Source organism: Pantherophis guttatus, chromosome 14 (genome assembly GCF_059756535.1).
Source record: "Pantherophis guttatus breed Tessera chromosome 14, ASM5975653v1, whole genome shotgun sequence".
NCBI classification, from domain to species: domain Eukaryota; kingdom Metazoa; phylum Chordata; class Lepidosauria; order Squamata; family Colubridae; genus Pantherophis; species Pantherophis guttatus.
In genome coordinates, this window is record NC_142076.1 from 18,615,601 (window position 1) to 18,642,181 (window position 26,581).

General features: G+C 42.7%; 3 protein-coding genes across 4 annotated transcripts; 2 read left to right on the forward strand and 1 right to left on the reverse strand.

Moving 5' to 3' along the window:
• The first annotated feature begins 2,846 nt into the window (after positions 1–2,846).
• ATP5MF (ATP synthase membrane subunit f) lies at positions 2,847–7,603 on the forward strand. The gene is made up of 4 exons (XM_034436561.3): positions 2,847–2,976; positions 4,650–4,757; positions 5,882–5,998; positions 7,450–7,603. The coding sequence occupies exons 1-4, from the start codon at positions 2,961–2,963 to the stop codon at positions 7,476–7,478; spliced, it is 270 nt and encodes an 89-aa protein (XP_034292452.1). The 5' UTR covers positions 2,847–2,960; the 3' UTR covers positions 7,479–7,603.
• A 1,017-nt stretch (positions 7,604–8,620) lies between these two features.
• Positions 8,621–15,922, reverse strand: CPSF4 (cleavage and polyadenylation specific factor 4). Its single transcript, XM_087878641.1, has 8 exons — positions 15,672–15,922; positions 14,288–14,338; positions 13,389–13,541; positions 12,095–12,190; positions 11,778–11,871; positions 10,933–11,005; positions 10,232–10,402; positions 8,621–9,058 (listed from the first exon to the last, which is right to left on the reverse strand). Exons 1-8 carry the CDS (start codon positions 15,772–15,774, stop codon positions 8,990–8,992), a joined length of 810 nt encoding a protein of 269 aa, XP_087734767.1. The 5' UTR covers positions 15,775–15,922; the 3' UTR covers positions 8,621–8,989.
• Positions 15,923–16,112: 190 nt separating this feature from the next.
• On the forward strand, positions 16,113–26,053 carry PTCD1 (pentatricopeptide repeat domain 1). 2 transcript variants are annotated; one of them, XM_087878638.1, is made up of 9 exons: positions 16,113–16,253; positions 17,405–18,031; positions 19,273–19,413; positions 20,802–21,020; positions 21,747–21,848; positions 22,669–23,424; positions 24,373–24,489; positions 24,683–24,865; positions 25,700–26,053. In XM_087878638.1, exons 2-9 carry the CDS (start codon positions 17,549–17,551, stop codon positions 25,883–25,885), a joined length of 2,187 nt encoding a protein of 728 aa, XP_087734764.1. In that variant the 5' UTR covers positions 16,113–16,253; positions 17,405–17,548; the 3' UTR covers positions 25,886–26,053. The 2 variants fall into 2 exon arrangements, with proteins under 2 accessions (XP_087734764.1, XP_034292454.2); XM_034436563.3 differs by lacking the exon at positions 16,113–16,253 and adding an exon at positions 16,400–16,448.
• The last annotated feature ends 528 nt before the right edge of the window (positions 26,054–26,581 follow it).

Below are 26,581 nucleotides of genomic sequence, written 5' to 3' on the forward strand. Positions count from 1 at the left end.
TGGGATGGGAGGGGGGACATTCCTGTGGGTTGAAGTCAGGAGCTGGGGAGACTACATCCTATCCTATCCTATCCTATCCTATCCTATCCTATCCTATCCCATCCTGTCCTGCATTCTATTCTATTCTATTCTATTCTATTCTATTCTATTCTATTCTATTCTATTCTATTCTATTCTATTCTATTCTATTCTATTCCATTCCATTCCATTCCATTCCATTCCATTCTATATCCTATCCTATCCTATCCTATCCTATCCTATCCTATCCTATCCTATCCTATCCTGCATTCTATTCTATTCTATTCTATTCTATTCTATTCTATTCTATTCTATTCGATTCGATTCGATTCGATTCGATTCGATTTGATTCTACTCTACTCTACTCTACTCTACTCTACTCTACTCTACTCTACTCTACTCTACTCTACTCTACTCTACTCTACTTTCTATTCTATTCTATCCTATCCTATCCTATCCTATCCTATCCTATCCTATCCTATCCTATCCTATCCTATCCTATCCTATCCTATTATTATTCTATTCTATTCTATTCTATTCTATTCTATTCCTAAAGTCCTATTTATTGGGCAGACTCTGACTCTCCAGAGGTTGACACTACAGTTCCCAGCATCCTTAGCAGTCAGCTAGGCTGTTGGGAATCATAGTTCACTAAAACTCCGATGTGTACGTTCTTAACCCTTGTACTAACAGCCTCTGTGATAGAGCGTTTTTCTTTTAAAGGCATTGAGGTTGATTATTCATCCAATAGGACAATCATTTCTGAATAGAGATGGCTCTGCTAAACAAAGACTGACCCCTTCTGGGCTTCTCTGAAATGGCTGCTTGTGAAATTACAGCTCGTTCTTGATTTATGACCAAAACTGAGACAGGAAAACATCTGTCATTAAGCAAGGTGGTCATTAAGTAAGTTGCCTCTAATTTTATGACTTTTTTGCCGCAGTCGTTATATGGATAACTGCCATCGCTAAATGAATCCCGCTCCCCTCCCCCATTGACTTTACTGGTCAAGGACTGCCTGGGAAAGTCGCAGCTGTGGATCACATGACCCCAGGATGCCCCAACTGTCGTTGCAAAGCCCAATTTTGATCATGTGATTGCAGGGATACTGCAACCGTTATAAGTTCCAAGAACTGGTCATAAGTCACTTTTTTTCAGCACCGGCATAACTTCGAACAGTTGCTAAATGAATGGTCCTAAGTCCAAGATCCATGATAGCAGTCTTCCGATATCTCAGGGGTTGCCCCAAAGAAGAGGGACTATTCTCCAAAGCACCTGAGGGCAGGACAAGAAGCAACGAGTGGAAACTAATCAAGGAGAGAAGCAACCTAGAACTAAGGAGAAATTTCCTGACAGTGAGAACAATTAATCAGTGGAACAACTTGCCTCTAGAAGTTGTAAATGCTCCAACATTGGAAGTTTTTAAGAAGATGTTGGATAAGCATTTGTCTGAAGTGGTGTAGGGTTTCCTGCCTAAGCAGGGGGTTGGACTAGAAGTCTTCCAAGGTCCCTTCTAACTCTGTTATTCTAAATTCTAAACCTCTGCATGGTTGCAACTCATTTATCAAGGAGCAAAGCATCCTTTGCTGACAGAAGTTGGACTCCTAGGAGCCTTAGTGCACCCATTCGTGTCATTTTCAGGGCAGCCACATGGAAAGAAAGAAAAGGATGTCCTGAATCTACAGGTAGCCCTCGGCTTACGACTACAACTGAGCCCAAAAATTCTGTTGTGAAGTGAGACATTGGTTCCGTGAGCTTCGTCCCGTGTTCCGACTTTACACGCCACCGTTGCTAAGCGAATCACTGCAGTTGTTGAGTTAGCAACCCGGTTGTTAAGTGAATCTGGCTCTCCCCATTGACTTTGCTGGTCAAAAGGTCGTAAGTGACCTTGGGACACAGCCAACGGTCATAAATATGAACCCATTGCCAAGCATCTGAATTTTGATCACATGATCCTGGGGACACTGGAAAGGTTGTAGCTGTGAAAAACAGTTATAAGTCACTTTTTTTCAGTGCCGTTGTAATTTTGAATGGTCACTAAACGAACTGTTGTAATTCGAGGACTACATAATGAATTGGGATGTGGAACTACTGGAAGCAACTGCTAGATGGCAGCAAAATTAGACTTTTTTTGGTGTCTCTTGGGTGCCATCTAGTGGCTGATAAAACTTTTGCAAGCAAAGATTTGAGTGCCTTAATATGGAACAATCCGACCCAGGCACCCCCCAACAGAAGGATTAAAAATATGAATATAATATATTATTATATATAATAATATTTTTATTGGGGAAAAAACTCTTAGAAGGGCTCCCCCCCCCACCAATTTTAAAAGTGGGGAAGGGGAAATCTCAGGCTTGGAGCCGGCTGGCAGAGGAAGAGAATGCAAATGCTGGCTTGAGTTAATTTTAATTTGATTTTAAATTGGGTTGTTTTAATTTACGGCCAAAATATTTAATTATTTTAAATTGCTTTTAAATTTTGTATGTCTTGTTTTTTACTTTGGCTGTTCACCGCCCTGAGTCCTATTTTGGAGAAGGGCGGTATAGAAATTTAAATAAATAAATAAATAAATTTAAATAAATAAATAAATTTAAATAAATAAATAAATAAATAAATAAATAAATAAATAAATAAATAAATAAATAAATAAATGCTAGGATAAAGGCTCTTAAATTAAAGCATTAAGCGGTTTAAATCTAAGACGCTATTAAATTAATGCTATTAAAAAGCGAATGGCAGGAAGAGGAAAAAAAAAACTTTGCCCCCCCCCATCCTCGCCCCGCCCTCTCGCGCTGCGCGAAGCCCCGCCCCTCGTTTAGCTCCGCCCAGGAGGTCCCTGAAGACAGAGCGACCTTCTTCCGATAGCTTTGGTCTCTCTTGCGCCTGCGCGTTCTGTCTCTTCCCGGCAACCTTTGCGGGCGGATCTCTTGAGCAGCCGCAAGATGGCGGAACCACCCGGTGAGTCTTTCTGAGGGGCGGGAGAAGCCAAGGTGACCCCCCCACACGCACACCGGCTTTCTGGAGGCCTGAAAGTCGCCTTTTTCCTCCCAGATAAAGCGGGGGAGGCAACCCGGGCGCGTTTGGGGGGCGGTTTTTGGGGATGTTAGTACCCATGAGCCCCGCCGGCTGGGACTGATGGGCTTTGGAGTCCAGGACGGTGGGGGGGGGCGGGGGGTGCATAGCGTGTCAGGCAGGGGAAGCTTTGCTTCCATATCCCCCCAAATTCTATGTTGCCCCATAATATGTGTGTGTGTGTATGTATATATCGCTTGCAATAGTTGGAAGAAAAAGAAAAGGGATTTTTACGAAAAATATATAATTTAATATATATGTGTGTGTGTGTGTATAGATATCACTTGCAAAAGTTGGAAGAAAAGAGGTTTTTATGAAAAATATATAATTTAATATATATGTGTGTATCGCTTGCAATAGTTGGAAGAAAAAGAAAAGGGGTTTTTATGAAAAATATATAATATATATGTGTGTATGTATCACTTGCAATAGTTGGAAGAAAAAGAAAAGGAGTTTTTACGAAAAAATATATAATTTAATATATGTGTGTGTGTGTGTATCTCTTACAATAGCTGGAAGAAAAAAAGGTTTTTATTAAAAATATATAATTTAATATATATGTGTGTGTGTGTGTATAGATATCACTTGCAAAAGTTGGAAGAAAAGAGGTTTTTATGAAAAATATATAATTAATATATATGTGTGTATCACTTGCAATAGTTGGAAGAAAAAGAAAAGGAGTTTTTACGAAAAAATATATAATTTAATATATGTGTGTGTGTGTGTATCTCTTACAATAGCTGGAAGAAAAAAAGGTTTTTATTAAAAATATATAATTTAATATATATGTGTGTGTGTGTATATATCGCTTGCAATAGTTGGAAGAAAAAGAAAAGGGTTTTAAGGAAAAATATATAATTTAATATATATGTGTGTGTGTGTACATATACATATATGTATGTATGTATATACACATATATATGTCGCTTGCAGTAGTTGGAAGAAAAGAGGTTTTTACGAAAAATATATAATTTAATATGTGTGTGTGTGTGTATCGCTTGCAGTAGTTGGAAGAAAAAGAAAAGTGGGTTTTTTACGAAAAATATTTTATATATATGTATATGTATATATGTGTGTGTGTGTGTGTGTGTGTATATATAATTTCTTAAAAAATAAATTTGTCGTCCTACATTAGCTTGGGGTGGAGAGAAGGAGGTTCAGGCACAACTGGTTCAGGATCTTTTTTTTTTCCTCCCAGTCTCTAAAAGGGACATAAATCTATTTTTTTTAGTAAGTATTGAAATATGCTACTTTTACATGGTGCGAACAGGACTGGGTCGACATTTTATATATTTATTTTATGATTAAATGTCTGTGCCTCCCATGTCCTCTGCAAGGTTATATACATAGCTGGCTGTCTTTACTGGGCTTTAATTTCCATCTCACTATAATGTAACGGAGAGATTAGTTTATAAAGAAAAGGGAGTATTTTGTTCTGCTGAGGAGTGACTTAAAACGGGGATAACAATAGTAAATTACATGGATTTTTTGGGGTGGTAATTCCTTAAATGCTGCATTCCTTCCCATCAATGTTTTGTGATCCTTTTTTTTTTTTTTAGTACCTATTAAAGATTTGAGGCTCCTGGATGTGAAACTGGGCCAGCTGCCTACCTGGTTGGCATCGCTCAATTATACCCCCAGAGCTTTTCTGGAATCGTGCAAGAGAGGTTAGTACTTGGGGGGGAAATCTTACATTGGGGGGGAGGGAGGGTAAGCAACATTCCTTAGGAATTTACAAGATGCATATTGGAATTTCCACAAAAGCAGCATTTCAGAATCGTATTATTTAACATTTGCATCGGTAATGCTGTGGCTAGAATATCTGTGCCTAGTCGAGACTTGTCAATAAAACGATAATGGAAAGCTTGGCTCGGTGGCTAAGATGCTGAGTTTGCCGATCAGGAAGGTCGGCTGTTCAAATCCCTAGTATAGGTCTCCTGCGTAAGCAGGGGGTTGGACTAGATGACCTCCAAGGCCCCTTCCAACTCTTTGTTACTGTTTTAAGATGGGAATTGTCTGCAGATATGGATCCAAATAATGGACTCGCTATTAAAAATTTCAGTTTGAATTCCGCGGCCTAAGGGTTGAGCTGCTGGACTGCTTCATCTTGGGGGGGGGTGTCGTAACTCTGAATTTGAGCTTCTCTTCTATGCTCTTCTAAATTGGTATTTTAACGTGGCCTGTACGTTTGATCAGTTATTGCTGGTTGAATGGTTGAGAAAGATTTAAGTCATAAAACTTTATGGTTATTGGTTAAAAAAAAAGTTGTCGAGTTACAGCCCCAGAAACCTGGCAAAAAATGTCCATGACAGGTAGTTCTCGACTTACAATTGAGCCCAAAATTTCTCTTAGTGAGATGTTTGAGTTTTGCCCCATTTTATGACCTTTCTTGCCACTGTTACTAAGTGAATTGCTGCAGTTGTTAAGTGGCAAGTGAACCCGGCTTCCCCATTGGCTTTGCTTGACCAGAAGGTCGCAAAAGAAAATCACATGACCTCGGGACCATGCAACCGTCATAAATATGAATCGGCTGCCAAGCGCCTGTATTTTGATCACGTGGCCAGAGACGTTACAATGGCCGTGTGAAAAACCAGGTCATAAGACACTCTTTCAGTGCCGTTGTAACTGAACGGTCACTGAACAAACCGCTGTAAGTCAAGGACTACCTGTATTTTTGTTGCCCCTAGATGTGAATTTTTTTCCTCCGCCACCCCCCCCCACCCCCAGTTTTTATTATGAATGACTTCTGCCCATTACTCTGACTTCTAAGGTGGGTTTCCACTTTGATTAGGCCACAACAGGTTCTACGCAAAATACTGGGAACCGAAGAAATGTGGCATCAGCGGTCCTGCCATGTTGTTATCCGCTTATGTGGTTTTCAGCTACTTCGTAGTGTATGATCGCCTCAGTAAGTAAAATGTTGTTTTAAAAAAAATTACACTATGTTCGCACAATGTGCCAAGATTCTGTAATGAGTCGATGTTTTGGGCTGGGTTCAAGGCCTTCCCTGCCACATCTGGATACAGCAGAACCAACTTACCATGTATATAAAAAAAAAAACAACCCGGATTTGAAACCATGTGACAAACTGCTTGAGATAAAACAGCCAAGCACGCAGCCCTCCTCCTCATTTCTCCTACACTGAATTATGGTTTTATGGTTGAATAGATGCGAGGTGCTGTGGCAGCCTAAGGCACGATTCCTCTTGAGCATTACATGAGTTTGTGAGGTTGGTAGGCATTGATCTCGGAGAGTTTATTTAGTTCTGTCCACTGCAGTTAATTGGCCAAATTCAAGTTTCTAGGACAGTGATGGTTAACCTTTTTGGTGCCAAGTGCCCAAAGCGCATATGGGCACGAATGCACATGGCCGAACCCCCAAAATGCAATGCGAGCACCCCCTGCGCTTGTACCCTGCACACGCGTCCCGGGCCCCCCCGCGACCTGTTTTGGGCCTGGAAAGCCTCCTGTACCAACTTAGAAGCCAAAACGGAGCACAGGGGTGCCATGTGAGGGTCCCCCGTGCCCCGTTTCCAGCTGGCCAGCAGGAGGTGGATGCGCGGTGGAGCTGGGCTGGGGCGACGGCTAGCGTGACCGCAGAGGGTTCTGTGTGCCACAGGTTCACCATCACGGTTCTAGGACTTCTACGCGCTACTTCACCTGACTTCAGACCAGTCTTGGAATCTAATAGAAGAGGTGGCAAGTAAGGCTTTCTCCCAGATTACGACCACAACCGAGCCCAAAATTTCTGTTCCTAATTGAGACATTTGTTACATGAGTTTTGCCCCATTTTACGACCCTTCTCACCACCGTTAAGTGGATCACTGCCGTTGTTAAATTAGCAACACAAATTGTTAAGTGTATCTGGCTTTTCCCCCTTGACTTGGCTTGTCAGGAGGTCGGAAAAGGGGGATCGCATAACCCTGCAACCGTCATAAATATGAGTCAGTTGACAAGCGCCTGAAGTTTGACCGTGTGACCACAGGGGGACACTGCAATGATCGTAAGTGTGAAAAATAAGTCACCTTTTTCCAGTGCCATTGTAACTGTGAACGGTCAATAAATAATCCATTGTAAGCAGAGGACTACCTGTAGCTACAAAGGACCTGCTGGGTAAAATCTATTTTCCCAGAAAACTGGTAACTGCAAGCAAGAACAGGAATTGGTGATAAAAGCTTGCCCTCTTCCATCTTTTTTCCCCCCCAATCCCTCAGTGGAATACCAGGAATATTCAGCGTTCAGTTATCTTATTCATAAATTTTGTTGGCCATATGTACAAATGTTTTGAATAAAAGCTAGTTTCTGTTTGACAATTTTAAAGGAAACTGCAGTCTAACCAAAACTGGTTCTGATTATTTAGAGGAAGAACGCTTGAGAAAATACCACTAAGACTCCACCGACAAGAATACAAATTTCTCTTGCTGTGACCAGCCAACTACAGGCAACTGGCTTCTGTGTTCCTCTTACGAAGGATCAAATGTATGCTGAGACCAATAATAAAATAATTCAATCTGTGTCTGGTAGAACTTATTTCAAATGCTAGAAGACAAATTAGTGAGGATACAAAAGACCTTAATTTAAAATTATAAAGAGTATGGGAAGATACTAATACTAGCGTCACCAAGATCTGAAATGTTAATCACAATCTCTAATCAGTGGTAAAATCCAAATTTTTTTACTACCGGTTCTGTGGGCATGGCTTGAGGGGCATGGCAGGGGAAGGATACTGCAAAATCTCCATTTCCTCCCCACTCCTGGGGGAAGGATATTGCAAATTTTCCATTCCCACCCCACTCTGGGGCCAGCCAAAGGTATTTGCCAATTCTCCGAACTACTCAAAATTTCAGCTACTGGTTCTCTGAACTGCTCAAAATTTCCACTACCGGTTCTCCAGAACCTGCTGGATTTCACCCCTGCTCTCTCTATTTTTTGAAATGGCAGTTTTTTTACTCTGAGTCTGGAATGCCAAGAAAACACCAATTCAGATTCTCAGAATAATTCAGTTTTGTGACTGGAATTAGTCTTCCAGACCAAATTAATGACATGACAAAATATTCTGCAGTGGGGATCTTTTAAAGAATGATCTTTATCCTTTTTTTATAGAGAACTGCAGCCTACTTCTAAAACAGGGTTTGTTTTTCTTGTTTTCTTTAAGCTTCCAATTGATTTAAGAATTTTAGATGTTGGAATTTTATGTTCCTAGGGAACTTTTGATCATTTTTAGTAGGCTCTGCAAATGAAAATTGCATTGTGATGGCACATAGTTTGGATCACTTTCAGAATGAAGGAAAGATTTTTCCCATAAACCTAACACCGCTTTTCATAATTTGGAGTTTTCTGCCTGCATTTGTTCAGCCACTAAACATGACAATTTAAAAAAAATATTTTTTTCCCCTTAAAAGTACAAACTATAGATGTAGACAAATACAAACTGGACCCACTCTTCCTGATGAACAAGATGAATTTCATCTTGAATCAGCCATCAGCCCAGCCTAGACAAGGAACACAAAGATGCAGAACAAAGCAAGAGCTGGGCAGTCACTCACGTATTTATCATCTTCTGCCAAGGACTGTTGAAAGAACAGGCTAAACATTTTCGAAGGAGAAGCTCCACCCTTTTGAACCAAAAATATCCCTATCCCAAATGTTTTTCTTTTAGAAGGCTCGTGTAATTACGTTTGCTTCTTCAGGCTGTGAACAAGGAGGCACTACGTTGTAGCCTTAAGAATTAAAAACAAATGCCAAAACAAAAAGAGCAGTTGCAGATCAAGTAATCCTTTCACTGGCCAATCCTTTGGTGCAGGTATAAAAAAAAGGTGGGTTTCAGTCATTCAAGATGATACTCGAGAGAATTCGGCTCGTAAAGATATATATATAAAAATGCTGTGAAGTCCGTTGGTTCATTGCCCACTAAGGAAAGCCAAATGTCCTTTGGTGCATCTGTTGGCGTAATGTCCTTTTTCACCACACTAAAAAGAAGAAGACGAGAAAAACATTGTTGCTCAAAGTACATATAAAACTGAAGAGATTTTAATGAATCCTTTAATCCAGGGGTGGGGAATTGTGGCTCTTTTACAACCTGTGGACTTCAACTCCCAGAATTCCTGGTTGTAAAAGAGCCACAATTCCCCACCCCTGCTTTAATCTGAATATTCACAATTGGAAAAACCTTTGCTTTTTTTTCTTCTTCTTTCTGAATAGGCCATTCTGAAAATCCAGAGTTAGAAACATCAACACCTGCCTTTCTCAAAATAATAGTGAAAATGGACTGCTGCTGTTTGCATTTGGACAGACAGCACACATATATATGTGGGCATGGAAACTTCACATCCATGTGGCTAAATTTGGCACTGCCATAACTACTAGCGAGAAAGCTATGGCATACCACACGGTTCCACCACAATGCATTGATGTTTTCAAGCTCACATTTCCCAGCCCATTCTATTATTAGCCTTCATTCCCCATTATTTATATTCCGATACAATCCTACAGACTTCTTAAAAACATTCACGTAGGGGAAAAAAATCTTACCATACTTTTCTCGCTTTTCACAAAGCAGACGAGTGTATCATTTTTCAAATTCCACATTCCAGAATCAGAGGGGAATATCCCCATGTTCAAAGAGTGAAAATACACATGATTATCGTGTCTGCTCCGGAATTCAGGGCTGGCAAGTGGAACTGCACAAATCGGCCTCGCCCCTCACCCCTGCACAGCTCATTCCCCTCATAAAACACAGCCTTAGGCAGCTTAAAGGTAAAGGTTCCCCTTGCACATATGTGCTAGTCGTTCCCAACTCTAGGGGGCGCTGCTCATCTCCGTTTCAAAGCCGAAGAGCCAGCGCTGTCCGAAGACGTCTCCGGGGTCATGTGGCTGGCATGACTCAACGCCAAAGGTGCATGGAACGCTCTTCCCTTCCCACCAAAGGTGGTCCCTATTTTTCTACTTGCAATTTTTACCTGCTTTCGAACTGCTAGGTTGGCAGAAGCTGGGACAAGTCACGGGAGCTCACCCCGTTACGCGGCACTAGGGATTCGAACCACCGAACTGCCAACCTTTCGATCGACAAGCTCAGCCTCTTAGCCACTGAGCCATCACATCCCTTACCTTATAACCATATATATATATATAGCTTAGCTTACCTTATAACAGGTGACTTGTTCCAGGGGGCGTGGGCCTCTGTTCCCTATGCTGTTGTTCTGGGACTGCATGACCCCAATGACCTGTGGGGTCCTCTGTTGATTGGGGGAAGACTTCTGACTTGTCAGCTGGATAAGAGAGGAGGACCTCTGCAATGGCGTGTTGTTGTTTGGCTGAAAAGGGAAAGCAGCCAGCACAATATGTATTACGCACCTTAGTAGCAGTTTTCTCTATTCTGACAAGAATCGCAAGTGTTGCCCCAGACTTTGGCCTAGGGCGCCAAAAGCAATCCACACCTCCCTTAAAAGTACTTTATAAGCTTACAGTGCAAGGAAAACATTGTGAATCCTTTCAACCTCCCCCTTGGTCTCTTCCCTTAAGAGGTGAATAATAATAATATCTTCCTGTACAGTGTTAGAATCCTGGGGCAATTTGATTGCAGTATTATCTGTGGTTTTGGCCTATGCTTGCAGTGCCCTGAATTAAAAGCACACGATAAAATTCCTCCTCCTCCTCCTCTCTGAATGTCAGTGGTCCATTCCCCTCCCCCTCTGCAATTCAAGCGCCACTATAACAGGAGAAGCAGCTCTAGCATCAACAAATGCACACAACTGAACGATTCAAAACAGACCCACTTCTCTTTTAAGTTAAATTCAAAGGAGATGAATCTACCGAAGCAGCTGAAAAAGCAGGCATGGCTTACTTTTTGTTGTGGCTGTGTTGGGGGCGGCAGTGGCGGCTGCTCTGTCGTTCCCATAGGAAGTTCAAACCGAGGACTGTTTTTCAAAAGAAAAAAAGACATATGCGTATGGAAAGATAGGGAGACCAAACTGATAAAAAGAGAAATCCACTATTAGAATCTAATTCTCCCAGGAATACTTTTACGCTTAGCTTCAGAAATAAAACCCTCTTGAAAACGTGGCTTTCACTGCTTCATAGGTACAGAAACTCTAGTAATTAGTTAAGCCGGGGTCAGCAACCTGCAGCTCTTTGGGCTCTCTGCAGTGGCTCCCTGTTGGATGATCCCACCACTGGCTGGCCCCGCTCCTCGCCCTCCCCTCCCAGTCACTCCTCGCCTGGCCTGAGAAGGTAAGGGCGACAGCGGGGGATGGAGAAGCGGCCGGGACAGAGACAGAGAGATACGGAGAGAGGGTGAGAGAGACAGAGAGGGAGGGGGGAGAGAGGGAGAGATGTCAAAAGGATTTTGTGGCTCCTGGTATTTTTTAACAACTGGTTCTCTGCCCTAATGACCGGCTGGGTAGGCATGGCTGGGGGGGTGTCATGTGACTGGTGGAAGTGAGTGACATCGAGTTGGCCACGCCCACCCAGGTTTTGTGGCTCCCGATGTTTCCTTTTCTGTGGGAAACGGGTCCAAATGGCTCTTTGAGTGCTTAAGGTTGCAGACCCCTGAGCTAAGCGTTAAAGAGGGTGAATGAGGGACAGCATGAATCTTGAGCTTGACATTTCGGGAAGAATTTGAAAAGGGCACACACTTAAGTGGTTTAATACCAGGTGGAGAATTTTAGGGCAGATCTGGGAAATACTCACTGCATGAATTTGCACGCAGGGCCTTCTGGACAGAAGCCTACCAAGTAATTCACACAAATAACACGCCTTGTGTGTCTGTGTCTGCAGAGAGGACCTACAACATAAAATGCAAGGCAAACTGAGTTTTCAAAACAGCAAGAATGGCCCAAATTCAGACAATTCTCTCTTAACTACAAGTAAGTTTTTCTTCAAAAGGGAAGATAACTTTTCAAGGAGCCAAATGTCAATCCAGAGGCTTTTGCAAGCTTGGCCCCATTGCTCGAGAAGTCTGTATCCAAGGCAGCAGAGCTATCAACAGTCACAAGTTGAATACCTACCGTGTTTACAGAAACCTCGGTCGTACCAAGGGCAGTCTTTGATTTTAGATTCTGGGTCGATGTGCAAGAATGGACACTCCTTGTTGCTGCATTCCCCTGCAACAGACAAGTCCCAGCTTCAGCCCACCAAGCCATCAATGCAATTTCAAGAACAGTTACAAAGTGTTAAGAAAGTCAGGTGTTTCCTTATGACCATCACCTACACCTTTCATCATCAGCCTTTTGAAATATAACGAATAGAATAGAATAGAATAGAATAGAATAGAATAGAATAGAATAGAATAGAATAGAATAGAATAGAATAGAATAGAATAGAATAGAATAACAGAGTTGGAAGGGACTTTGGAGGTCTTCTAGTCCAACCCCCTGCTTAGGCAGGAAACCCTACACCACTTCAGACAAATGGTTATCCAACATCTTCTTAAAAATTTCCAGTGTTGGAGCATTCACAACTTCTGCAGGCAAGTTGTTCCACTGATGAATTGTTCTCACTGTCAGGAAATTTCTCCTTAGTTCTAAATTGCTTCTCTCCTTGATGAGTTTCCACCCATTGCTTCTTGTCCTGCCCTCAGGTGCTTTGGAGAATAGCTTGACTCCCTCTTCTTTGGGGCAGCCCCTGAGATATTGGAACACTGCTGTCATGTCCTTCTTTTTAGTCCTTCTTTTCATTAAACTAGCCATACCCAGTTCCTGCAACCGTTCTTCCTATGTTTTAGCCTCCAGTCCCCTAATCATCTTTGTTGCTGTTCTCTGCACTCTTTCTAGAGTCTCATCTTTTTTACATCGTGGCGACCAAAACTGAATGCAATATTCCAAGTGTGGCCTTACCAAGGCTTTATAAAGTGGTATTAACACTTCACGTGATCTTGATTCTATCCCTCTTTAATGTGCTAAACTTGCACATATACACATTCCAGAGCAGGAGTGTAAAGAAACTGGTAATTTAAACATTAAGAATCGTATCAAAAAGTGAAAGGAAGCACGCTATCAGTGCACGACTGACTGCACACCAATCATTTGCTTTATTACTATTCAAAATACCTAATCAAAATGTCACCAAGGGATAGCATAGAGTAATAGCCAACAGACCAACTTAGAAACCAATGCATGTCTGGTCAAACTCTCATTTCTTCCATCAACAGCTCAAGTCACTGAAACTTGAGATTGTAAAACTCACTGTTGTAAAGTTTTCCAGAACAATGGATGAAATGGATTCCACTGTGGTACACTACAGAACACACATTGCAAAGGTCAAGATTTAATAGCATCCATTCATTATTACATTTGCCCTTACCGTATTTTGAATAGAAGTAACATTCTGGCATCTTGGTCATGTCATACTCGTGCAAGAATTCACACTGGTCCCCTTTTTTGCACAGGCCTCGTAACCAGTGTTTACAAACCACTGTCTTTTCACCACTGATGTGCCGGAATGGACACATCCCCCCTGCCGGGAAAAATAAAAATATATAAAATATTGCAAGGAATGCTTCTACGCTATAATGCTGCTTTAATTTGCAGACTTAAAAGACAAAGGATACAAGGGAATAGCTAATCTGCATATTTTAAAATCTTATAAGGTATTTATTCAGTAAATCCAGCCTCTCTACAATAGTGTCTTCTAGGCCAATATAATGACCAAGAGTTACCATGTTTTAAGACTTCTGCTATGACATCTTGACATATGATTTTTATTCTGACAGCTTAACGTATAAACCGAGATTTTAAAAATTAGGCTCTGAATGTAGGCAAAGAGAAGGATTTTTCATGGTCAGTTTCTCCTCCCTCCTCATAAAATATGATTAATTTCCATAACTTGAAACCTGGCTATATATAAGTAGGGAAAACCTGGCTAGAGGAAAAACATATACACACACACACACACACACATATATAATCACATTGCATTACATTACTATACTATATATTATATTATATATTATTACATTACAATACTATATTATTATATATTATATTACATTATATTATATATAATTATATATAATTATATATATTATACTATATATATATTATATATTACATTATATTAGCATAAGCGCACCAACATGCCTATAGTCCCCATTGATTCGTATCCATTTCCTGTCTTGACCATCGTGTTTCTACTTATATGTTATCTTATATGTGCCTGACAAAATAAATAATAAAATAAATATAACTGCAGGCACAGCTTACCTTTCCCACACGCTGCCTTTAAAAAAAAATCACAGACGGCAGCACCGGACTCTGTGAAGAAAAGAAGCACAAGGTCGGTCTCAATATTGCTGAATAGGTGAATATTAAATAGAATAGAATAGAATTCTTTATTGGCCAAGTGTGATTGGACACACAAGGAATTTGTCTTTGGTGCAGATGCTCTCAGTGTACATAAAAAGACAAGGGGGGGAGGGGAGGGGAGGGGAGGGGAGGGGAGGGGAGGGGAGAGGAGAGGAGAGGAGAGGAGAGGAGAGGAGAGGAGAGGAGAGGAGAGGAGAGGAGAGGAGAGGAGAGGAGAGGAGAGATTTTTTTATTGGCCAAGTATGATTGGACACACAAGAAATTTGTCTTTGGTGCATAAACTCTCAGTGTACATAAAAGAAAAGATACATTTGTTAAGAATCATAAGGTACAACACTTAATGATAGTCATAGGGTACAAATAGAGAGGAGAGAAGGAGGTAATGTTGGGTTGGGTTGGGTTGGGTTGGGTTGGGTTGGGTTGGGTTGGGTTGGGTTGGGTAGGGTAGGGTAGGGTAGGGTAGGGTAGGGTAGAATAGAATAGAATAGAATAGAATAGAATAGAATAGAATAGAATAGAATAGAATAGAATAGAATAGAATAGAATAGAATAGAATAGAATAGAATAGAATAGAATAGAATAGAATTCTTTATTGGCCAAGTGTGATTGGACACACAAGGTATTTGTCTTGGTGCATAGACTCTCAGTGTACATAAAAGAAAAGATATATTCGTCAAGAATCATGACGATCCTTGATAGTACAGTGGTTTAAAGCACCCTGTTATTAACACAGCTGCCTGCAATTTACTGCTGGTTCGAATCTCTCCAAGGCTCAAGGTTGACTCAGCCTTCCATCCTTTCTAAGGTAGGTGAAATGAGGACCCAGTTTGTGGGGGCAATAAGCTGACTTTGTATAAAATATACAAAAGGATGAAGGCTATTGCTTAACGCATTGTAAGCCGCCCTGAGTCTCCGGAGAAGGGCGGCATATAAATCAAATTAAAAAAAAAAAAAAAGAAAAAGAAAAGATGCATTGGTCAAGAATCATAAGGGACAACATTTAATGATAGTCACAGGGTACAAATAAGCAATCAGGAAACAATATCAATATAAATAATGATACAAGCAAGGAGGTTACAGCCATAATTTAATAAATAAATAAATAAATAAGTGGGAGGAGATGGGTGATGGGAACGATGAGAAGGTTAATAGTAGTGCAGACTTAGTGAATAGTCTGACAGCGTTGAGGGAATGAGTTGTTTAAATACGGTTTAATGAGGGTTTTGATGATGAGGGCTGGGGGGGGAGGGGAGGGGAGGGGCCCCCTCATTATATCACGTACTGTCCATGCCCGGGAAGGGAAGCGGCTGGGCGCCCAGCTGTTGCTCCACCGCGATCTCCAAGTCGAACTTGATGTGGTCCACGTTGGCGATCAGCTCCTGCATGGCGGCGGGAAGGGAAGGGCCGAGAGACGGGAACGAAAAAAAAAAAAAAAAAGCGGGGGGCCGCCGCGGCCTCCGCCTCGCCGGCAGCCCTGAGGTGATGAGGGGGGGGGAAAAAAAAGCGGCGTGGGGGGAGGGGAAGGAGGGATGGGAGGAGAAAGAGGCGCGCGCCGCCCGGACGGGCCAATCGGAACGCAGGCCTCGCGCGCAAGGCAGGCTGGGAGTCCCGTCGCGTCGCGTCGCGTCGTAGGATGCGTGTGGGTGGGCTGCGCGCAAAGCAGGCTGGGAGCCGCGTCGCATCGTTTGTCGCGTCGAGGGGGGGGCCAATGGAGGAGCGGAGATGGGTTTTCCCCCTCCTCCTTCAAAGGAAGGCCGTTCTGATTGGGCGATGGAGGGGGGAGGGAATTGAAGCGGACCTATCCCTGAGAAGTTCCGCCCCTTTAGTGGGCGGGGAGAGCGGGAGATGGACAGGAGCGCGCGAGGTGGTCGGGGAGCGGGTGGGGGCGGGGAGGACGGTTGGAGGCCTGGCTGGGCCGCTCCGTGAGGAAAAAATTTTTTTTCAAATTATAATACTCTTTAATTATCCCATCTGTTTATTAATCTAATTTCTGCCCCGCCTTTCCTTCAGGAGCTCGTGCCTAAGCGCTTCTCCTTCCCCTCAACAACAACCCTGCAAGGTAGGCTGCTAGGTCAAGGATAGAGAGAAAGAAGGCGCGAAGGACAGGCCCAAAGCCTCTCCCCAAGTGGCTTCTGGACTCGGGACGGGTTTGAGCCTGGCCCTCAAGGCCTCCAGAATGTTGTGGGTGCTCCCAACATTGGAGGCTTTTAAGGACAGCCCCATATCTGAAAGGGTACAGGGTCTCTCCCCTTTGAGCAGGGGGCTGGACTAGATGACCTCCAAGGTCCCTTCCAGCTCTATTGATTAGTCAATGGAATGGGTCACCTTCAGAAGCTATGGGCGCTCCATCCACTCTTGGACTTTTAAGAAGGGACTGGACAGCCACATGGTCTGAAATGGTATAGGGCCGTGATGGCGAACCTATGGCACGGGTGCCAGAGGTGACACGCAGAGCCCTCTCTGTGGGCACGCGTGCCATCGCCAGCTCCTCTTCTGGTTTCCGGCGCACACATGCATGCCAGCCAGCTGGTCTTCGCGGGTGCTGGAGCACCAGAAAACGGCCTGAAAACTTTCTGAAAAATGGCCAAAAACAGACCGTTTTCATGGCCATTTTCAGGCCCGAAAATGCCCCCCAAATGGCCCAAAAACAGCCAAAAAAACCACCCTGAAAACAGCCCAAAAATGGCCTGAAAATGGCTCCAAAAACAGCCAAAAAATAGGCATGCGGGTGCTGGCCAGCTGGTGTTTGGGTTTCCGGCACTCTGGCATGCACACACACACATACATGCACACACATTCTGGTTTGGGCACTTGGTGCTGAAAAGGTTCGCCATCACTGGTATAGGGTCTCCTCCTTGAGCAGGGGGCTGGACTAGATGACCTCCCGGGTCCCTTCCAGCTCTATTCTGATTCTTCCCCTCAGGAGTTTGGAAGAAGCTCGCTGAAAGATCTGATTTAAATGCCTTTAAATGCTTGTCATTGAATCCTTAATTTCATGTTTTCTTTTATTCGTAGGATGGCTCCTGCGAAATGTATCCTTGCTACTTCGGATGATTTCCCCAGGAAAGCAGCTCATGACGCTTTTAAGATGAAATCCTAATTCCTTGGCTCTGGATTTCATTCATCTAGAGATAAGAAGAAAAAAAAAAAGGTGAAATTATGACGGTTTCTCCGCGGATGTGCCGGGGCTTCTCTGCAGTATTTACCCAAAGAGGGTCGGTCTGTCCTTGGCTTTGTTCCGTGCACTGTTTCAGAGACGTTCCTGGAAGAAAAAAATGGATACGGCCTCCAAGCCCACAACCCACAGCTCTTTTGAACCAGAGACTGATTAGCACATCCCTGTCGGTCTATAAATTACACAACAGAGATTTAGTGGAGATGGTGAGATCATCGGAAGCGCTTTCTAAAGATGAGGAAGAAGAGGAGAAATTTGATGCTGATGAAAGCTTTGGGTTGTTAACTCAGAAGTATCCTCCCAAGCCCTTTTCTCAGGCGGCAGCGGCTGATTTTCACACCGTACGGCTCCAAACCAAAGAAGAAGAGGAGGAAGACGAGGAGCTAGAAATAAAACCCAGATGGGGTCGAAGGAATACCCCATACTGGTATTTTCTGCAGTGCAAAGCATTGATAAAGAAAAATAAGGTCATTACCTTGACTGTGTTCTTCTGCCTTTTTTTAAAAAGATGGGGGTGGAGGGTGTAATTTTTCGGAGTATAAAACGCACCTTTTTCCCCCCTAAAAGGGGGTAAAAATTTAGGTGCGTCTTATACACCGAATGTAGCCCCGCCCACCCATTGGCCCCCACCCTTTGGCCTCTGCCTCGCAGCAGTTACCTCCTTGCAAGCAAACAGCAAGGAAAAACAACTCCTTTTAGCTTCAGCACAAGCTAATTAGCACAAGTTGATTGGATCGGCCTCCTGACTCTCAGCTGATTTGCTCTCAGCTGTTTTGCGTGGGGCTCTGCTGCTTGCTGCAAGGAGGTAAATTGCTGGAGCAGATTTTTTTTTCCCCTTGTGCTAATCAAGCTATGCTGAAAACGAAAATGAAAGTAAAGCAGGCTGTTGGCTGTTTGCTGCAAGGAGGCAAAATTGCTCAGAGGCAGAGAGAGATTTCTTTTTCTTCTTTTCCTCACCAAAAAAGGTAGGTGCGTCTTATACTCCGGTGCGTCTTATACTCCGAAAAATACGGTATATCCTTGAGGGACAAGGGACGATCTATTTGTTTATTGATTTATTAGTTTTTTATCCCACCTTCATTATTTTAAAAGCAGCTCAAAGTGACAAAGCATTCCTAATACTCCTTCCTTCTATTTTGTGCCCAAAATGTAATCATGTGACCTCAGATATTTTTGTGTGTGTTATGTGTGCGTGCAGTGAGTAGTGCGGGGGGACTAGAGGTGGAGCTCACCTCATAATCAGGAGGCTGTGAGTTTGAACCAAGGTAGAGGCAGATATTTCTCTCTGGGCACATTGAGAATAGGCATATAAATCGAACCAATAAATAAATAAATAAGTACATCTGCTGAACAAAACTCCGCATTGGTGACAGGAAGGGCATCCGGTCAGTAAAAACACCCTGCTGGCTCCATTCAGTTGCCCAGACTCCATCTCACAAAGGATTATGGAGTCGTTAAATGAAGATGATGGTGATAACCATGATGTGTGCGTGCAACCATCGGACATCTGGAACTGGATTATTAAATTTTTCAGCCGGTCCATCGTAACTTCAAACGGTTGCTAAGCAATCCGTTGTTAAACGAGGGCTCCCTGTATTTACCCCAAAGTTTTGCCTCAGTGCAGTTTTGCTAGTTCGGACTTGTTTGATCTTGTTGAGCTTTGTGGGGTTTCGCAGTTCACCCTCTTCCGTAACCCTCCTCTCTGCAGCTGGTCGAGGCTCTTGAGCTCTTTGAGGTACAGATGCTGAAGGAAGAACGTCTCTGGCCCGAGGAGTTCAACTACACTGTGCTGATTGGTGGATGCGGCAGGGTTGGGTACCTGAAGAAGGCCTTTCGGCTCTACAATGATGTAAATACCCCAAGTTTCTTTCAAAGGGAATTTTTGTTGGGGGGGGGGGAAAGGGGGGAAGAAGGCTTGATTTAAATTTATTTATTTATTTATTATATTTCTATACCGCCTTTCTCCCATAGGACTCAAGGCAGTGTACAGTAAAGAAAAAATATAGATACACAAACATCATAAAATTGCTAATTAAAATTATTATTATAACATAGTTTGGCCCAAGTAAATAGAATCCAAAATTATGAATAAAGAAAAATGAGTAAGAAAAAAAATTGGCTGGTTTAAATCCGTGATTGGAGGGATCCAATTCAATTGGAAACTTTAATTGACGTGTCATTTCGCACTGAAGCTCCCTCCTATATTTCCTAAACAGCACTGCAAATTTGCTTGCCAACACTGCATTTGTGTTATTCCTGTAGTTTGACATCGAGTTATTCGTTTTAATGCTCTTGTTTTTAATCCAGTGGTCACCAACTGGTGGTCCGCAGAAAAATTATTTGCATTTTTTATATTGCACTAAATCAGGGGTCCTCAAACTACGACCCCTGGGACAGATACATGCAATGAACGCTTGTGTTGCTGGAAAGAGTCTCCCCCTTCAGGGTCTTTTTGTGCAGGTCGGAGGGGGGCAGAAATTCTGACTTGGGGTCTGCTTCAGCCTCCTGGTGCGGGGCTTTGGGCGAAGGCTGGAGGGAAGCGCCGCTGGTGGCAAGGAGCTGGAGGGCCTTCTTCCAGTGGGACTGCATCATTGCCTGGAACTGGCTGACCATCTCAGCCTGCTGAGCCTCCAGGCACCAGTACCTGGCCTTGCACTCCCGCAGGTCTTCCCTCTGCTTGGAAAGCCTATGCTCGTAGTCCTCAGTGAGGTGCTTTGCTGAGTCTCCTCGGCCAGATCCAATTTGAACTGAGCTGTTTTGCCAACTCTTTCTCGTGGTGGCTCCTTAGCTCCAACAACTGCTTCCTGTTGGGGCCCTAAGGAGCCCAGGCGGGGAGATGAGGAGTGGCTGGGAGGGGAGGGGCGAGTAGAGGCTGGCAAGGCGCCCCTCGATGTGAGTGACATCGAGTTGGCCACGCCCAACCAGTCACATGACCACCTAGCCACGCCCAACCAGTCATTAGGCAAATCATATTAGTGGACCGCTGGATTTAAAATTATGAATTTAGTGTTTCCTAAGGTCCGAAAGGTTGGTGACCCCTGTTCTAATCTGTCGAGGAAGTCTTTACGATTTCCCTTAGAAAGCAACCCTTTCTAAGTTTGTGAACGTAAATGACGCCCATCCTTACTAATAGTTCGAAAGCCTCCATTCTAAACGATGTGTAGTTGCAAAGACGACAGATCGTTTTAGTCGTTTCCTTGCTGAAACTTTTTGTCTTGTTACGTTATGGGGAGGCAGATGAAAAAGCGAGACCTGACGCCTACGATTGCCACGTACACGGCCCTTTTCAACGCCTGCGCGGAGACACCCTGGAAAGACAGTGGTCTTCAGAGCGCCCTTAAGTTACGACAGGAACTGATCCAAAAAGGCATAGAGTTGAATCCAATTGCGTATCGCGCTTTGTTGAAATGCTGTGCTCTGTGTTCGGATCTCCGCATGTGCTTGGATATATTAAAGGTAAAAAGAAGAAAAAAAAAGCGACTGTTGGTATAAATTTATAATTCTTTGCAAAATTGTATCTATCAGCTGCCTTAGAAATCTCACACATACTCCAAATATAGGATAAATCACCATCATGATAATTTATATGCTGCTTGACTCTAGGTATAAATAAACCATGACATGTTCCACAAATATTTTAACAAGAAGTTTAAGGGGAATTTCTGAGGTTGCAGTTGGAAAAACGGTCGTTATGACATATATCCTTTAGAATTTATTGTTGTTTCACCAACTTTGGAATAGTCTGTATAAACCAGAAAAGAAACTCTTGGTTATTTGCAAAGAAATGGATGATGGGTTCCTAGAAATGGGCTGATTTTTTTTCTGGTCTTCACAAGATTAAAATTAAGGCAGGATTCACATGTTGCAGTGTAGCCACTTACCAGGGTTATAAAATATCCTTACTTCACAAAACATACTAAGCTAAAACCAGACAAAGCATATGGTGGTTTAGTAGAGTTGGTGAAAACAGTCAGAAGATGGTATTTTATTGCCTAAGGCACATCCGTTTCTGATCGACAGGTGAACGCAACCTTAATTTTTATCCTTAATTTAAAAAAAAAAAAAGTTATGGCAAATTTCTTACTGTCTGTTTCCCGGGAATGCTATATATATGGAATACAGAACAACTGATCTTTTGTTAACATGTTTATATTGAAGAGTAATTACGGAATCTTTCCTCAGGAAATGGTGGAAAATGGCCATCAAATCACCATAGATACTTTCAACATCCTGCTCATGGGATGTATAAACGACAAAGAGAACGGGTTCCGCTATGCTTTACAGGTCTGTTTTTTGCCCTTTGCTTCCTTCCAATGGTGGGTACAAACCAAGCTCTTTCTGCCCTCCCCGGTGCATGCTGACTGGGGAATTTTGGGAGCTAAAGTCCACCCCTCTTAAAGACGTCCCAGTTGAGAAATGCTAACTCGAACGGATGTGTATAAGTTAATGATCAGTACTGTTGTTTGTCATGCCCCTGTCGGAGTCTGACTCTGAGATGGAAGAGGAACAGCTGACAGAGAGCGGGAGAGTGGCTCCGTTGGCTGTGGAGGAAACTGGGGAAGGGCAAAGTCAGGCTGGGCAGAGCAGGGGAGAGGAAGAACAAGGGAGAGTGGGTTCTGATGAAGACCAAAACGCACCCCCTCCTCATCCTTGGGCATGCAGGGAAGAATGGAGAAGAGAGCAACATGGGTTGTGTGGCTTACGAGGGAGGAAAGGGCCCCGATTCCCTTCACAAGGCACACCTGGGGATGGAGTTTAAAGGAGGGGCGGTTGTCGGGAACAAATGCTGAGTTTGTGTTTGCTGCTTTATCTGAGTTCCTGGCATCCTCCCAACTGGTTTAATTTACGGCCATGCTACTTCGATTCTGGAATTCCTTCTTCTTGCTTGCCCTGCCGGATTAATTACCTTATCTTGCCCTGTTGGATTAATGGTTGGAAGTTTTGTCTGCTTACAGTTTTGTGGAAGGGTTTTTCTCCAGACCGGAGAGTAAAGGGACGTTGGGGGCAAAGTTTGGAGCTAATAAAGGAACTTATACTTATTGTCTGGCTGTGTTGCCTTTGTGCTACGCCCCGGGTCATTATATCGTTGTTGTTTTTTAAACAGGTTTGGCAGCAGATGGCAAAGCTGAATCTCAAACCTGATCTGTACACTTACAATTTGATGCTGACAGCTGCCAAATACTGTGGCATTGGTGACTCTGAGGTGGCTTCTAAATTGCTACTAAGACCCTCAGAGAAACACCCAACTCACCTGAGGCTGAATCCTGGCAGAGAGCCAGGCACAAAGAGTCAGAGAAAGAAACGAGCCAACGTTCCGGCTTTAATGGTATCGGATGTCGAAGCTCTGGAAAGAAATATGTTCCCAGGAGACAATCCAAAAACTGAGAGGCCTAATAGAAACCGAGATGATGCCAAGGACAGCGCAAAGCTGAAGTCGAGCGATCCCTCCGATGTATCACACTGCGATACAGACGGGAGTTTGGTGATCTCTCATCAGCACCAGTTGGTTCTGGGATCAAGAGCAGAAAACTCCTTCTCGGAGCCCGCCGTTCCCCTCCCAAACTTGCTGGATCCGCAGAGCCCAGCCCCACATGTGGTTTCCTTGGGGATGGTGGCAACGCCCTCCGATCGACTGGCCCTGATGGGAAACATGGAAGGTTTCTTAAAAAAAATGAAGGACGACAAGGTGTCGGGGAATATTCGGACGTTCATCTTGCTAGCCGAAAACGTGGAACTCAACAGCCCCTCAGAATCGTCTTTGTTGGCCGTCATGGAGGAGAACAACGTGAAACCAGATGTGGCTTTTTTTAATACGTTGATCAGGAAAAAGAGCAAGAAAGCCGATCTGGAGGCGGCAAAGGTAAGAGCGTCCCGTTCTGGGTGTTGCTCACTATTACGGGAGCGCTGCATTAGTCAAATTCAACTTTTTAGAGACTTTTAATTAATTGATTAATTTGATATTTTTAAAAATCCCATATGTACAAAGGGGAGGGGAGGGGAGGGGAGAGAGGAGAAGAAGAGAATAGAAGAAAAAAGAAAAGAAAAGAAAGAAAAGAAAAGAAGAAAAGAAAAGAAGAAAAAAGAAAAGAAAAGAGAATAGAATTCTTTATTGGCCAAGTGTGATTGGACACCCAAGGAATTTGCCTTTGGTGCATGCTCTCAGTGTACATAAGGAGAATAAAATATTTTAATCAAGAATAAAAAGATACAACACTTAGTGATAGTCAAGCTTACTGATAACCTATCAAATCGTACTAGGAAACAAAAACAATACAAATGGTATTGTCCATTGACAGAAAGATACAAGCAAGATACTTATACAAGATACTTTATGGTTATAATCATAAGTGGGAAGAGACAGATACTAGTAAGGAAGAGAAGATTAATTGCAGCCTTAGTGTATAGTTTGACAGTGTTGAGGGAAGTATTTATTTAGCAGAGGGGAAAAAACTGTCCTTGTGTCTAGTTGTTCTGGTGTGCAGTGCCCTATAAAGTATTACTTTATAAGTAACTGAAAGCGACAAAGATACTTAATACTCCATTGGCCTCTTTATTTTCTCCACAACAATAATCCTGTGAGGTGGTTGGAGAAAAGCGTGTTGGCCACCCAGCTTGAAAGCCTAAGGCAGGACTAGAACTCATGGCCCCTCCTGGTTTCTGGTGCCTGATGCCAAACTGGCTGTCTTTCTAAGACTTTCGTTCCTGCTTTCTATTTAAACCAAGGTTACAACGATATTTTAGCTAGGTCAGCTTCATCTGGAGCTACTGCATGTATACAGCCCTGCTTAATGTCTTTTTCAATTTACAGAGCTTGCTGCCTTTAATGTTGCAAAAAGGAATTTCACCAGATCTGTACACATTTTGTAACTTAGCCATTGCCTGCCGTAAATACAAAGAAGGGATGCAGTTACTGTCGGACATGAAGGTACAAAACAATCCAATTGTTTTTAGCAGACATACGTGAAATTCAACATTTTTGAGGCACTAATTTTCTGCCTTAAAACATTTGCCGTAGCTTCAATCTTTGTCTAGATTCGAACCGAGGCAAAGATAACGTTCTTTCTTCACAACCGCCTTCGTTTGAAATGTTTTTGAGTCTTTTTGTGCATTCGTTTCAGCGATCTGGAATAAAACCCAATGTGCAGATCTACGGTGCGTTGATCAACGCAGCGGTGAGGCGACTGAATTACACTTACCTCATAGAGATCCTCAAAGACATGAGCAGGAATGAGGTGGCTCCAAATGAATTTATTGTTAACATGCTGGAGTTTGCAGCCCAGTATCCTCCTAATTATGATCAGGTAAGATTATCCTCTTGTCTTTTGTGTCGGTGTAAACTTGAGCTGATTTAAGTTACACCTAAAACGTTAGAAACTTAAAAACTTCTTGTAAAATGTTTGGAAGGCATTAAATTGCTATGGCTATTGAAACGAAGTTAGGCATATTTGACTTTTGAAAAGTTAAATGCTCACTTTAAGCTTCACCTCCAAAGAAAACCCCATTCATGCTTTTTATTCATATAATTAACCAATACTGATTTGATGGCATTGAGCCCAAATTTTATGTTGTTAAGTGAGGCATTTGTTTAGTGAGTTTTGCCTCATTTTATGACCTTTCCTGCCACAGTTAAGTGAAGCGCTGCAGTTGTTGAAATAAGTTGCTGTGGTTAAGTCAATCTGGTTTTCTCATGGACTTTGCTTGTCCATGAGGGGACGCAAAAGGGGTCGTAAAAGTGGATCACATGGCCCCAGGCAGGACTCTGCAATTTTGATCATGTGACTGTGGATACTGCAGCGGTCATAAAGTGTGAAAAACCATCATAGGTCACTTTTTCAGTGATGTTTTTAACTCTGAATGGTCACTAAATCAATGGTTGTAAATCAAGGACTACCAGGACATGGTATTGTCCATGAAACTGCTAGGAGTAAATATTTGAATCCAAGGAGGCCTCCTTGTTCCAGTTGGGAGAACGTTAAAAACAAAAGCTGGCCCATAAGTCTCAAATTTGTTTTTGCCCAAGACGACCCTCCAGGAATCCTTGGATGCAGGAGGGCCTCGTGTCATCCTGCCTGCCAAGAGACTATTCCGATGCAAGGTGTGCTTTTAATAACTTGCATTTGTTTTTCTTCTTGCAGTACCAGAAAAAGGATCATTATTTAGAGAAAATTGATGGCTTCCGAGCTTTCTATTTCCGTTGGCTTAAGTGGATGCCCGGGGAAGAAACGCCACACCCTTGGGCAAAATACCGATGTAAGAAATCGGCACCAGGCAAAGATGGCACCAGGCTGGAACAAGATCAAGGCAGCCAGGAGCTAAAATAAAGCAAATATTGGCCATTCATTACGGGATGCTGGCATGTTTTTTAAATTGCTTAATTCTGTACATATCTGTTCACATGGAGCTTAAATTAACCCCTAGGTGTATATACAATTGCAACCCAAATTTATCTGGAACAGTAATAAACTGTTTAATAAATAACATTTTCCTATTACCACTTCTTATTGGAGGCGATTGTCCTATTGTCCTGTTCACACTCTAAAGGAAAGCTTATACTTGTTTTGTGATAATTGTGCTGTTCTCTCTCTTCCTAAGCCATTTTATTAGCTAGCATGGGGAATTCTGGGAGTTGAAGTCCACATATTTTCAAGTCACCAAGGTTGAGAAACAATAGTTATAACTCTTCAAAGGAAAATATTTAGAAACCTAAAATTGCAAAGCAGTGTTTGGAAGTACAGGTAGTGCTGAGCAACATTCGCTGCAAAGATTCCCAACTATTTCTGGGTACATCGATAGAGAAAACCTAAGAGACTATAAATACACTTTTGGTAACTAAATAAAATTGGGCTTCAGTAAAGATTCCCAAAGCAAGTGATATTTTCTACCCTTTCACTATCTTGCAGTATCAATAGAGTTATTCACATAATTAAAAAGGGACAATAAGTTTTTTAACATGGCAGTGTATAGAATTTTGTTTCAGCTCCCTGGTTTCTTTGCTTGAAATGGGAGTTGCTGAGTTC

Coding starts and splice junctions, on each gene's coding strand:
- ATP5MF (XM_034436561.3), top strand. Junction 4,758..5,881: donor TCTGGAATCGTGCAAGAGAG/GTTAGTACTTGG, acceptor CACTTTGATTAG/GCCACAACAGGTTCTACGCA. Junction 5,999..7,449: donor CGTAGTGTATGATCGCCTCA/GTAAGTAAAATG, acceptor CTGATTATTTAG/AGGAAGAACGCTTGAGAAAA.
- CPSF4 (XM_087878641.1), bottom strand. CDS start 15,774: ATGCAGGAGCTGATCGCCAACGTGGACCACATCAAGTTCGACTTGGAG. Junction 14,339..15,671: donor TCCCTTCCCGGGCATGGACA/GTACGTGATATA, acceptor TTTTCTTCACAG/AGTCCGGTGCTGCCGTCTGT. Junction 11,872..12,094: donor CCGAGGTTTCTGTAAACACG/GTAGGTATTCAA, acceptor TTTATGTTGTAG/GTCCTCTCTGCAGACACAGA.
- PTCD1 (XM_087878638.1), top strand. CDS start 17,549: ATGACGGTTTCTCCGCGGATGTGCCGGGGCTTCTCTGCAGTATTTACC. Junction 21,021..21,746: donor TGTGCTTGGATATATTAAAG/GTAAAAAGAAGA, acceptor ATCTTTCCTCAG/GAAATGGTGGAAAATGGCCA. Junction 23,425..24,372: donor CCGATCTGGAGGCGGCAAAG/GTAAGAGCGTCC, acceptor TTCAATTTACAG/AGCTTGCTGCCTTTAATGTT.